The following is a 13410-nucleotide window of genomic DNA, read 5'->3' as shown; positions in this document are numbered from 1 at the left end:
CAAGCACGCAAGCACTCAATAAGTGCCTGTTCTGGGCTAAAAGGCAAGGATGGTGCAGACCTCTCAGGTTATTATGCAGTATACAGTCACACTAACAGTACAAGTGGGCTTTCTCTTAGATGTTTCAATATCATTTAGGAAGAAAAGATCTTATCATCAAGTCAGATCTGCATGGATAATTTTAGATTTAAAGAGACCATCTACTGGAGAAAGGACTGTATCAGTGGCCTAACTGGTAATTGCCTTTGCTGTTCAAGAGTAGTTTAATTCCATATGGAACTTTCACTTGAATTTCCAGCCAAATAGCCCTTCTCATTGTGCAAGTCTGCACAGAATATGACAAAATCACTCCATCATCTCTTCAGAGTAGACTGTACCTTCCACGTGTGCCATGTTCTCGGCTGCAGGCATGCAAACAGCATAGGCAGGCAGAATAAAAGACAGGTACTCATGGTGCAAATACAGTGCAACACTTTCAAACATCGATGGGGGGGTTCTTTGGAATTTGTCAGCACTGCTGCCTTTGCAACACCGTAAAGTACTCACAGCCTTTTGAGATTAACTGAATGACGAAAATCGCTTCTGACAGATTTCATCCAGAGCAGAAAACTTTGGTCCTAGAGTGTTCAAAAAATCTGTGGGCAAGTCGTCACTGCCCATGGAGAGAGAGTGGAAGGAGTTACTTTTCTCCAGTTCTCCTTCCAGTGCATATATGCAAGGTGCATAGCTTGCCCAGTAAGGTTCCAGTGCGCTTTGGTCATACAATTTCTAAAAGGAAGAAACAACACAAATCATCATGGAAGCTCCTACTACCCTTTGGGAAATTAAAGGGATTCACAGTATACTGTTATCAAACAGGCAAGCAGGAGGCTACAGTGAACAGTATAGGTTTCTCTCTGATAAAGAACAGTTGAACTGAAACTCTCAGGTGGAAAAGTACAAGAGCCTGATCTTCCCCTGAAGTGCCAATGAGGCAGAAAGGAGACTTTAATATGCCTTGGAACAAACAACTCTAAGTAAGCATGAATGTGTGGAGGCATGCAGTCTGGTGCAAGGAAGTGTGTAGAATAGGCCTGTTCAATGACCAGACAGAACATGGCAAGAGAACTAAGATTTCTTTGCTTCCACAGAAATGAAATAGCAAGAAAACAAACTTTAACCCTGGTATGGTCATATAAAGTATTTTAGCCCCACCACCTAGTCTTGAAGTATTCATTCCAGGTGAAAGTCTCCAGCTTTCCAAGAACTGTTGGGTGACCAGGTATATTCAGCGAGAAGTCTAGGAGACATGGCATCTTCAGCAACTAAGAGTCCTGACTGTCCCTCCATCCAATACATTCCCTTTTTTTTTTTTTTTTTTTTTTTTTTTTTTTAATAGTAATGCTTTTTAGGTGTGGCCAGACAGAGTAGCTGAAGCAATAACAGCTTTTCAGTTTTGCAAGCTTTTTTTCCTATTCTTACAAGCCACCTCAACAAAAGAGGGATTCAACATCTGCTTTCTTACCTGATTCAATATTTTTTCTACTGTCTGTATGATGTGATCATGGTGTCTTACTTGGACTGTCTTTTGTATAGTGTACAGGCCACTCTGAAAGATAAACACAGTTTCTCAGGTTTCACCAGTGTAAAGTTGCCTACTAAAATTTCTTTCAGATACAGATAAATCCAACTGCTTTCTCTCTGTTACATCCATTTCTCTTGTGCTGTCTTCTCTTTTAGATTGCAGCTTTTCCTGGTCAGGAACTGTTTCTTCTTCTGCATATGTAAAACACTTCCTGTATACGTGGAGCCACCATGTATGTGTTTTTTGTAATCTCCAGTAGCTAAATATGTTTCTTCCTCTGAATTTAGTGAATTCCTTCTTGCTAGTGCACCAACATGACCTCAGAGCTTTGTAATGTCTACTTGTATAGGTACTTGTAGCTCTGATCTACAGACTAAGCATTGTGGAATTAGATTCTACATACATTAAAAAAAAAAAAAAAAAAAAAAAAAAAAAGGTTTTCATTTTCTTTGTCTGCTGTAAAACAGAGGTTATTTTTAGAATCTCTTGATGAACATTACATACTTATGACCAGAACACATGGCAGTCACTTACTGATGTAGACCAGAATTTCCTTCAGGGGTTCTTTGCAACAAAAATAGACGTCTGTTGCATAAATTAGAGAATGCAGCACAAAAATCTGCAGAACAAACTCAAAAGCCTTCAAAACCTCAAAAGTACATCTTCCAGTTAAAATAAATAAATAAATAAATAACTCTTAAATCCTATCCACACAGGACAGGATTAGCCAGTATGCTAAGTCAAAGATGTTGACTGGCATGTTTTTGATCAGATGAAGAATGATGGATCCTTTTCACTTATACCAAGAACTAAGTTAAGTTTTATTTAGTTTTATTTTACTTGTTTTATTTACCTGCATATCAATTCAGGTACTGTGAGAAGAATTTTAGAAGAAATTGCACTTCCAAATATTTAGGACAATTACTAATGAAAAGAAGTGTCAGTCTCAAACTGAAAGTTGCTGGGGAAAAAAAAATGTGTCAACATTTTTTCATATGCTGCTGGAATCTCCAGCAAGTAAAATTTATTTCTAATTTAGCTATATTGCATTATTTTTCCCACTATAATTTATACCAAGCATCATTCTCAGGATTCTAGCCACAAGGATATATGTTTTTGCACTTACATGACACAATGGCTTACTGCTCTCTTCATTATAGTTGATAAAAGTCTGTTCACCTTCTTGAGGTAGAACAACAGCTTTGCTTTTAGATTGTGGCACATTAAACTGACAAAGTAAAATACTGGAAACTGTTGAAAAAAGAAAGGAAATGATGAAATTTATGTTGCGAACAGATCTGTATGGTTAAGCACAGGTGTCTGGTGAGGCTACTCACCCAATAGTAGTAAGAAAGCTGTCAGTATTATTGCAATGGCACCACCTCCAAATCTCACAGCTCTTTGTGGTAAATCTTCACATGCATGCCCATCTGGGCAAAAGCAGAGCCTTATATGCTGATTCTGCCTTGTAGAAAGTCCTCGCCTGTCCCGAATAATGAAGGGCACCACATAGGTACCTTGTGGGAGGCTTCTTAACATCAAAAGTTCCACCGACTCCACTAAAAAGACAAGCAAATTATTTCAAAGAATCACAGAATGGCTGAGGTTGGAAAAGACCTCTAGAAGTCATCTGATCTGCCCTCTGCTCAAGCAAGGATACCAAGAGCAGGTTGCCCAGGGCCAGGTTCAGGTGAGTTTTGAAGATCTCTGAGGAGGAAGACTCCACAGCCTCTCTGGGCAACCTGTGCTGGTGCTCCATCACCCACACAGTAAAGTGCTTCCTGATTTTCTGATGAAACCTCATGTATTCTAGTTTGTGCCCATTGCCTCTTGGCCTGGAACTGAGCAGCAATAAAAAGAGTTTGTGACCCCTTTGTACCATCCCTTTACATATTTATAGACATTAATGAGATTCCCCCTGAGCCTCCTCTTCTCCAGGCTGAAGAGTCCCAGCTCTCTCGGCCTTTCCTTGTAGGAGAAGTGCTTCAGTTCTTTGATCATCTTGGTGGCCCTCCACTGGACTCTTTCCAGTATGTCCATGTCTCTCTTGTACTGGGGGGCCCAGAACTGGAGACTGTACTCCAGGTGTGCCCTCAACAATGCTGAGTGGTGGGGCAGGATCACCTCTCTTGACCTGCTGGCAATACTTTGTGTAATGCATCCAAGAACACTGTTAGCCATCTTAGTGTCAAGGGTATATTGCTGACTCATGTTTAATTTTGTGTTCATCAGGACTTCTAGGTCCCTTTCTACAGAGCTACTTTCCAGTTGGGTAGCTCCCAGCATATACTGGGTTGTCCCCCCTCCCCCCTCCAGATACAGGACTCTGCTGCAGGACCTTCAAAACTCATGGAAAAAAAGTCTGATGCTCCACAGTGCCTTCTGACAATAAAAGGAAACTCATCTGCAACCCAATTTCAAACAGTTTTTCCACCCTTAGTGCATCATGGTGAATAGGACAAAACCGCATCCTGTTCTATCACCTTGCTGAGCCTTCTGGGCAAAGAGGTGTGTCCCAATCTTGCTGCATTCTAGCACAGCTGCACTGACAACTTCTAGAATTCATCAGAGGTCATTCAAATGCAGAAATTGTTCCTCAGATGTCTTGTCTCCCTTTCCACAACTGGAGTGTATTGCTTCTGGCCCTGTCCTCAGTAGTGATGAAGAACAATTTTTTGTGTTTGGTGTTTTTTTGTTTGTTTGTTTGTTTGTTTGTTTTTTCCAAATTGAAGAAACTTTGGATTTTGAATGCTGTTCTTCCATGTCCTTTCAGTCTCCTTGAGACTAACCAGTAACAGACCATAAAGTAAGTGACAGTGAAATAACTAGAGGGGATGTAAGTGACAATAGGCTTCTCATGAAGGGCATAGACAGAAGAACTCACCAAAGTTCCTTCCTAATTTCCAGGTACTCTTCACATCTTCAGAGTCTTCAGCAAGCTCAAATGTAAATGGCCAAGAATGTGAATGGACCAAAGGAGACTTAGCTTTTATAATGAGAGGTCTCATTTCTTTTTTGTCACATACATCTAAAGAAGGATCCACTAACGTTGGCATATGCTCTTTAATGTCAGACAAATAAAGCAGGATGGTGCCAGTACCAGTCTGTGGTGGAGTATCTAGAAAGGAGCAAAAGAAACAGTAAAATACTTATAACTGGCTATTGACAAAAGCCATTCTATTGGCAGGAGCTCTGCACCTGGTATCCTAATAGTCACACATGACACAAGTGTTTATTGGGGTGTTCTGAATAACCATTCTCCACTTAAACTCGTAGGCTTGCTATCATTTTATATCTAGCATGCACCTCATCTCAAACAGTTGTGCTTGAATATTTTCTGACTGGCTGCTTACCATGACCAATACCATGGACGATGATGGTGTACAGGCTGTTGTTCACATAAGGGGATTCTTGATCAAACTCTTTTACTACAGTAAGAACTCCAGAATTCTCATCTACACTCAGCCATCCAGCTGGGTCACGGGATAGTTCATATCTTAAAAAGAAAGGAAAAAGTTACAAGGAAGCACATTTCTTTAAGTGAATTTTGAAGAAGAGAACATTTCTGCTGCATCTTTTTTCTTTCAAGCTCTGTAGGTATTTTTGTTAGTGATGCTTACTTTTGCTATCTCTATCACAGGTTGAAGGTTTCTGCATAACCAATAGTTCCCCGTGTGGTACTAATATACCTTGCACAGCCCCGTCAAATCCATTCTTAGGGGTTCAGAATGTATCTGTTTCCACATCAGATTATTACTCTTAAAGCCAAACATACCTTAGTCCCTTCTACAGCATCAAAATTTGGTAGTCAAAAGTGACATATAAATAATGCAGCCTGTTTTTAGGCAAAACTGTTCTGAAGACAAGAGAAACATTGAGCGACCAAGGACTGACAAGGCCTATAAATTTCATCTTACAGAACCAGCTATCTGGATCTGCAGCATTATTGGTAGTAAACCTGCACCTCTAATTTGTATCTTTATATAACTGTAAATATGCATGTGTATGTATATATACACATTTGAATATATACCATATAAAACTCAAAAAAAAAAAAACCACTTTATATTCTTAAACTATTTCTTATTCTGAGAGATGAAAGCATGTCCACTTACCTAATCTTATTTGGCCCACCATCTGGATATGTAGCAAGGTACTTTCTAAACATTCTTCCAGGCTTCATCTCATCTTCTTTTTGGACAACAAGTATAGGAGGATGAAACTGAGGAACATTTTGCAACTCTGTAACCTTGATATTCACAGTTGTGTTCATGGGTTCTAGGCTTGAGGTCATCACAATGCCATTTTCACATGAGAAGAAAGGTTCTTCATTTGCTACAGAAATTATGAGTCTCTTCTCAGAGTCATCTTTATAGCTGAGAGGCTGAAAACCCCAGACAAGAGTCGCATTAGCAATTATGATCTTTGATATGGCAGTCATATTTTTTCATACTTCTGTATGCCAGGGACTGAGAGGACAGCCGTGAAACAGTTAAGATGCTAAGCTATTATTCTTATAGTCAGACTGACCATGTAACACATTGCCATGTTGTAGTTTATCTATTACAGTTCCTCCAGTCTGCTCAATAAATATTACCTTGATAACACTCAAAATGCCTTCATTTGTGTCTGGGTCAGTCTCAATGGTGAATTGTTCCTTCTCATTGCCTTTTATTATTGTGTATTTGGCTCTCCAAGCTGGAGTGTAAGGCGAATCTTCATCTTCCACTTGTAGCCATAATGCAGCTGAGTGTTCTCGGCCTTCTGAAATCTGTAGCTGGTACTGGGAGCAGAAAGGAAAGAAATAAAGATTATTTCCATTTCCAAGATGAGAAGTCTGTTAGCTCATTCTGAGACACAGTTCCAATACCCAGACCATGTGGAACTACTTTATAATCTTTATGAAGATTTATGAAGATTTATGAAGAATGCATTGTAATCTGGACCTTAGCTTCTCAGATATATTAGAATAAGCTAGTCTGTCACCATTGCTATGCTGTGAGAAAAAAAAAAAAAACTTCTAGTGCTGTACATAGAAATCTAACCAAGTTTATCACAGTCAGTAGTCAAGTGCTCTCTTACCATCCACATTTTAAAGAGGTATTTCTTCTAGCACTATACCATTATATAAAGTACATTTGCAAGTGCTTTAGCCTCATCCTGTAAAGGGTCTGAGGGTTCCTATTTCTACTGCGTAGTGCCTTAAGCACTCCACTTGAAGGACTGAACTGTATTTAGGAAGGCTAAATAAAGTAATAATGTTTTTCCTTACATTATCCCTAGTAAATACAGGGGGGTGGTTGTTTGCGTCTTCAATAGCTACATTCACTGTTGCAGTAGATGACAGCTGCGGAGTTCCTTGGTCATAGGCTTTCACCAGAAGTTTGAAAGTGCTGGCAGTCTGAAAAACAGAAGGAATTTCCAACCTCAGGTCAGAAGCAGTTCACACCTTTTACCAGTCATAGCTACAAAGCTGGATGTGAAACTGCCCCTCTCCTCGTACCCAGTTAATATGTAGTTAATATTGATTAGGCATTAAATTACAAGAAGCTGCTGATGTACATCACCTTATAATTCAGGCATCCAGACAGATGTATTGTTCCTGTGGTAGGATCAATATCAAATGGGAATCCATCTAGAAGGGGTATTTGCGTACTTAGAGAATAGGACACGTGAGAATTAGCAGTGCCACTTTCATCTTTGTCCAAGGCAGTAACTTGGAAAACCGGGTCATCTGGAATGAAGAATCGAGACATTAATACAAGTGCCTAGTCTTGACATGGAGTTTCTCAGGCCTATCTACACGCTCTTGGACACACAGGTCCTAAGAGCAACTGCAGCTTCTCCTGTGGCTATGGTTATACCCAGAAAGACTCAACTCCACCTCATTTGGGTGGTAAATCTGCCCACAGTATCAATGGACAATAGAAAGGGTTATCGCACTCCTGAATTACTTTGTCAAAAATATTCAGTAGTATTTATGACAGTTCTTGGCCAGCTCCAGAGGAGATAGCACCATGCCCATGTGTCTACATGTCTGTTCTTTGTGAACACAAACAGAGATTAAGTCTTTGTCTGAGCATTTTTCTGTGACACGGTGTGCACACAGGTTTCAGATCCGTGGTTCAGATCAGTCTCCTCTTTCCTCGGCTTACAGTTATGAGCAATTTTCACAGCAGTTTTTCCAGAATGTCTCTGACATTATGTTAATGTACAATCAGACAAGTCAAGCAGGAGGAAGTAGCCCTTCACATGAAATAAGTACTCATAATTTTAGGGACTAAGTAAAACATATGGAGAAGAATGGATTTGGTAAGTAAAAGAAGGACAAAGGAATTAAGAAAGCATTCATACACAAACCAGTAGTATCCATTGTTTGGGTGGCATTTACCTTCACTGTGGTTCTCCCTTATTGTAATGCTGAATTCCTCTTCGGGAAACTCAGGTGCGTTATCATTAACATCTTTTACTTTAATCTTGAAATATAAAGGGCGGTCCAGTGGCTGACCAGTTTCTCTGTGCACAATATCGAAACGTATCTAAATAAACAGTGACACAGTAGCTCATTTAGATATCAGAATAGAACAAGAAACTTTGAATTTTGAAACATCATCAGTCATATTTAGCTAGCATTTGGCTTTGCATTGTTAAGACGTTTATTCATTTTTCAAAGGTAGTAGATGCATAATGGTCATCCATCACCTTAAACAATACTTTAAAAAAATCAGTTAAAAAAATCTGGATCTGCATTGTTTGAAATAACTGCTTAATGTAAAATATGTAAATACCCTTGAGGCCAAACACAAGAATGATTTCAAAGCTGCTTCCCAACTCTGAAGTATTTAATTGAGTGGTACACTCAGTTTTCTCTAGCTGCATTTCAGTTATAAGTTCTGAAGTCCCCTTTGCTACACTTATTTCTGCTTTAAAACCAAGCAAAAAATGTCCTGGACCAACCAGATGTCCAGTGAGGGGGAATAAAAGGCTCTCCAAAAGTTGTCTTTTCAGTGTGGAAGTCAGGACTTTGCACTGAGAACAAGGAACTTTAACTATGAAGTGGGTACAATTAATCCACAGAGATGCTTGTATAAATCATCATAGAATAAACAAAAGGAGACCATAACCAATTTTTTTTTTCCAAGAAGAAAACAAACCCACACTCACATATTTCGTTCATACACTTATCACATTTCTTTTGTCACACTTACTGCTTATGAACACTTTCCTGCTTTTTAAGTAGGAACATATGCGTACCCATGTAAAGTTACTGTAATAGGACTTGGCAGCTACTTCCTTTTGTAATGCTTAACTTTTTAGTTCCATTATCTTGATTAGGAGTTTGGGGGTTTAAAAAACAGCTGTAATACACTTTGAATTTCAGGACAAACTTTTCATTTGTAGGATATAGCCAAGGTCAAGTAAGAAAAATGATAGAACACAAGTATACTGATACTTGAAATCCAAACATGTCACAACAGTAGTACGGTGGAAGTTCCCTATAGGTCTCTGCTGAGACAACTATCTTTGCAGGTTTCAAATAAGAAAATACACCCTTAAAATTCTTATTGGTCTGCCTCATTTCTGTGAAGCATTTGGCCATGAGAAAGCAGTTAATATTTGCAAAGAGTTTTAGGTATTCTTTAAAGTATATTACCTGAAAAGATGGAGTCTTTTCTCTGTCAATGGTACGATGTACATACACATGCCCGTTTTCATCATCTTCTATAGAAAACAATCCAATCTCTGGAGATTCATCTACCCCAGGTCCACTAATTAAATATTTTACTGATGTATTAAATGACCTGTTATTGAACAGCTATTGAAAAGAGAAACAGCACAACACGGTGTGAATAGGGAAGACAGAACAGAAGTAAAAAAGCTTTAGACCAACTATCTTCCTGCCCACTTTGTCTTTGCAGATGAGGCCATTATGTAGGCTTGTTCTCAGCCAACTCAACAGTTTTCTGGGTTGCAGCACCACTACTCTCTGCACAATGTGCAGGTACACAGCTCTGTACAATGACTCATACCTCTCCCACCCTATAGTCTCTTCTTTTCACTGAGTATTCCTAGAGCCTCCCATAAAAAGAAGCAATCTCTCTTCTACACCACACAATCCTACCCACTACTCTGTTTAAATAAGCCAATTCTTAACAAAGGTTTTGTTGTTGTTGTTGTTTTGTTTTGTTTTGTTTTAAAAAATAAAGCTGTTAAATACACAGTTCTTACCCTCTCCTGCTTTTGGTATTTTATAGAAAAATCCGTGTTGGTGAGTACCTTACTGTGAGGTTCAAGGTAAACTTTTACTAAAAGATTGGTTGTACCTGTCCAGCATGTTTTGGGAATGGTCCTTCCTCCTCCTCTGTAACATCAATGGTGGTGATAACCCATGTCCTTTTTGTACGTCGTAAAGGACGTAGACTGTCTAATTGATAAGAATCTATCAGCTGTTGGATAAATAAGTGTATTTAGTGTCATAGTTTACATACTAACAGTTTTGTATCTGTTATTAAATAATATTGACTACAAACCTGAGTATTCTTCTTTTGGACAGCTCGTCTTAAACTGAAATTTTCAACGTCATGAGAAAAACTGTTGGTGGCAGTAACCTTATTAAAAAGAGAGGTCATTGTGAGAAGTATGGTTAGCTAGAAACCATTGTTATGTTGTCTAGGAGGACTTGTGCTTCACAGAAACAGATTGATTTGGTTTTGACAGCATTGTATTAAGTTGTAGCTGAATCTAGAAACCTGTAGAAATTCTACAAATATAGTCCATCTCATTCCAAATCAATTGGCTTTAGAGCTTGAAACTAATTTCTCCGGTCAGGTGGTGCTGGTTCCAGAAATACACAAACACTGCATCTAACACCATGGTACTATCTCTATGGATTTTCTTAAATCAAGTATCTCAGTTTTCAAAATATTCACCTCTGTCTCCGTCTGTCTTGCACTCCTTTAGACGTTGTCTGGTATCCACTCAACATAAACCTATTAGTGGTGAAAGTTAAGCCTGGGGAGTATTTCAGGTTCTCAAAGACTGTTATGTTACTCTAAGTGTCCCAAACATAGCTGATCTACCAGAAGATGAACACTGGACAAAGTCTCCAATCCAGGTGAGAGAAATAAATTGAGAATGGGGACTATACCCTAATTGGCTGAATTTGCCTTTTTCTAAGCACAAGCTTCCTGCACAGGCTTCAAACACCTGCACAGGCTTCAAACACTGCTTTCTGTTTAAAATTTCCACCACAAGGGAGTATGACAGTACTCAACTTACACTGTCATCATTAGCACACAGGTAACTTGTATACCTTCCTTTCAGCTCTTGCTGCTTTTACAGGAAAGCTTGTTTGGATTTTTTTACGACCCATCAGATGACTCCAGCATCATATAAGATAGGAAACCAAGCTCTTACTGGCTCAACTCAGGCAAAGGTCAGGCCTTTACCTCCTGACCTGTTTCTGAAAAAACAATATACTGATAAGGTCATCATGGTTACTAACTTGCCAAGCAATGAGGTTTCACAAGTGAAGCCTTTGAGCTATTTTATAAAACTGTTGTATGAGCTGGAGAAAACCTCCGTGGTGTGGAAACAGCAAGCAAGGCTTTAACCTGGCTCTTGCAGAGCACATTCATTAGCTTGGGGGCAGGTTCCCATCTGCCAGACTCAGTTAATTTGGTCTGTACTAGACCCCCCAGCCAACCTGCTTTCCTATTTGTCTATGTGTAGCTACTGTTAATTATATTGGAGCTCAGTTATGTATTTTATGGCTTCCACACTCTTTCACACACACCTGTTGTACAGCAATGGCTCTGGCCAGATGTGGAGTTGCTGCCAGAAATACAAATCAAGTTCAGGCCCACAAACCCCCCAGAAACACTTATGGAAATGCCACAAAATTACTGCAAGGGATCGTAAACCCAGCAGGATCAACACCAGGCACCCGCACGCTGTGCCAGGCATGGAAGGCCCCATATCCTCACCAGGAGGACTGAAAGCTGGAGCCCTGAGCCCGAGTCTAGGGTCAAGGCAGCACCATCTCCTCCCTGGGGGCACTGCAGCAGGGCCCAGCATGGCAGAGGGACCCCCAGTACCCCAGGGGCAGCACAGCACCCTCGTCCCCATGCAGCACCTACCTGCAGGAGAAGCAGCACAGCGAGGAGATCCATGGGGCACGCAGTGGGACGGAGGGAGCAGCACGTTCCCGTGGCTCTGCCAGCCCAGCCCAGGCGTGACAGGAGTCGGTGGGCCCACTCTGGTCCTCAGGCACCCCTGGTGAGCTCCGGCTCAGTGCTGGAGCATAACCCACAGCCGGGCTTCCCGGCAGGTGCTGACTGCACCCTGTTGATGGGCTCCCCAACTTCCGTCAGGTTCGGTGCCCCCAGACGCTGTTTCCTACCTCAGACTGCACCTTGTTGGTACAGGAAAAGCCTGTTGTTTAGGAATGTCCTCAGAGCAGCTGTTCTCGGAAGAACAGAGCGAGTTTCCCCAAAAAGCTGTCTGAAATTCGGGGATGAGAAGGCAGCGCAATGAATCCCAGCTTGTGTTCTGCCCAGCTGAGCGCGAGCACGCAAGGCTGCTTGGTTCTTTGACGTGCCAGGCTAGAGGGCATAAACCAGGCAGTTGGCACGCTGCAGTGGAGTTATTCCTTCCTAGGAAGTTCATTACAGTGACTTATTACAGGGAAATTAAAAAGAAACCAAAACATTGAATACCTGTGGTGGCTTTATTGACAATCATATAGCTTGTGTTGATAATTACTTGGAATCATAATTTCCTAGTAACTTCACCGTTTGCAAAAGTCCAAGCATGTGACTGTAATGGGAGCATGCTATTACCTACACTTGCGATAGTTCAGAACCCCAAGTTATGTTTATCTGCCATGCTTAGGAGTGCTATTGTATTACTTCAGACTTTGAACCTTGAAAGCTGATACAACTGTTACTGTCTTGTTAAACTCAAAAGCCATTAAGCAAGTTTGAACTTGTATGCCTGAAGCTGACTTCACACCCAGCTTACAAAAATACTTTCTAAATAAAACTACATAAAGAAGCAGGAAAGCAAAAATAAAGTCTTGTAAAATCATGTAAAAAAAAGACTGAGTGGCAGACAGTATGGGAAAGGTCCTGGCTCCTACGAAAATAATAGGTACTTTCCATTCCACGTCAGCATTGTTTTTACTGGGGACTTCTTTGGAACTGGAAAATTTAAGGTTGCAAAAGTTGTGAAAGGAAGACTTACAGAAGAACTGATCTTCTGCTAGGAGAAGAAAAGCAATAGATCGTGTCAATTAGGCCACAACATTTTAAGTTGAAAAGTGAAAGTGAAATTTACTGTTAACAGGATAAAAAGTAAGGCTTAAATAGCAGCACAGGATAGGAGGATTTAGACATTAAGAAAACCTCCATAGCAAGAATGTTGAAACACTGGAGAAGGTCCACACCTCGACAGCACTTGCAACACAAGAATGTGGCTGAGACCCCACCTGTGCAAGCATCTACCTACATGTGTTTGCTGTGCACTGGATCATGATCTAAGTGTCCTAGAGATTAGAACAGAGAATGTGAAGCATTTTGATCGCTGCATTAAAAAAAAAGAGTATGATGAATTATGAAAATTGAGTATGATATTTAAGGCTAAAATGATGCCTTAACACAGCCATTACAGAAGTGACTGCCATGTGGAGCAGAAATAATCATGTATCTTTTAGCCAGGTAGCTTGGCCATCAGCAGCAATACAGCTGAGATATCACTGAGCTAAGAGCCTTTGCCGTAGTAATGTTTTAAAAGAAAATTCAAAAGTGCCATCTTGTGGATGATGAAAAGAATACAACTAAAAAACA

The 13410-nt window shown here is 40.3% G+C and overlaps 1 protein-coding gene across 2 annotated transcripts; it reads right to left on the bottom strand.

The window, feature by feature from the left end:
* Nucleotides 1-473: 473 nt before the first annotated feature.
* Nucleotides 474-12244, bottom strand: CDH26 (cadherin 26). Of its 2 annotated transcripts, XM_068700058.1 has the most exons (15): nt 11704-12243; nt 10096-10173; nt 9889-10011; nt 9219-9380; nt 7956-8103; nt 7132-7298; nt 6837-6965; nt 6162-6347; nt 5680-5948; nt 4918-5060; nt 4449-4682; nt 2902-3123; nt 2691-2815; nt 1505-1588; nt 474-768 (listed from the first exon to the last, which is right to left on the bottom strand). In XM_068700058.1, exons 1-15 carry the CDS (start codon nt 11734-11736, stop codon nt 559-561), a joined length of 2313 nt encoding a protein of 770 aa, XP_068556159.1. In that variant the 5' UTR covers nt 11737-12243; the 3' UTR covers nt 474-558. The 2 variants fall into 2 exon arrangements, with proteins under 2 accessions (XP_068556159.1, XP_068556160.1); XM_068700059.1 differs by lacking the exon at nt 9889-10011 and having other exon boundaries at nt 11704-12244.
* Nucleotides 12245-13410: the final 1166 nt, after the last annotated feature.

This window comes from Anas acuta, chromosome 16 (assembly GCF_963932015.1).
Source record: "Anas acuta chromosome 16, bAnaAcu1.1, whole genome shotgun sequence".
In the NCBI taxonomy this organism is placed as follows: domain Eukaryota; kingdom Metazoa; phylum Chordata; class Aves; order Anseriformes; family Anatidae; genus Anas; species Anas acuta.
This window is presented reverse-complemented; position numbering and strand designations above follow the sequence as displayed.

What these genes read in the sequence shown, in the direction of transcription:
- CDH26 (XM_068700058.1), bottom strand. Translation starts at nt 11,736, where the DNA reads ATGGATCTCCTCGCTGTGCTGCTTCTCCTGCAG. An exon ending in CTGGATGCCTGAATTATAAG is followed by an intron (nt 6,966 to 7,131) that starts GTGATGTACATC and finishes TCTGTTTTTCAG; the next exon opens with ACTGCCAGCACTTTCAAACT. An exon ending in TAGAAAAAATATTGAATCAG is followed by an intron (nt 769 to 1,504) that starts GTAAGAAAGCAG and finishes TCTTCCTTTTAG; the next exon opens with AAATTGTATGACCAAAGCGC.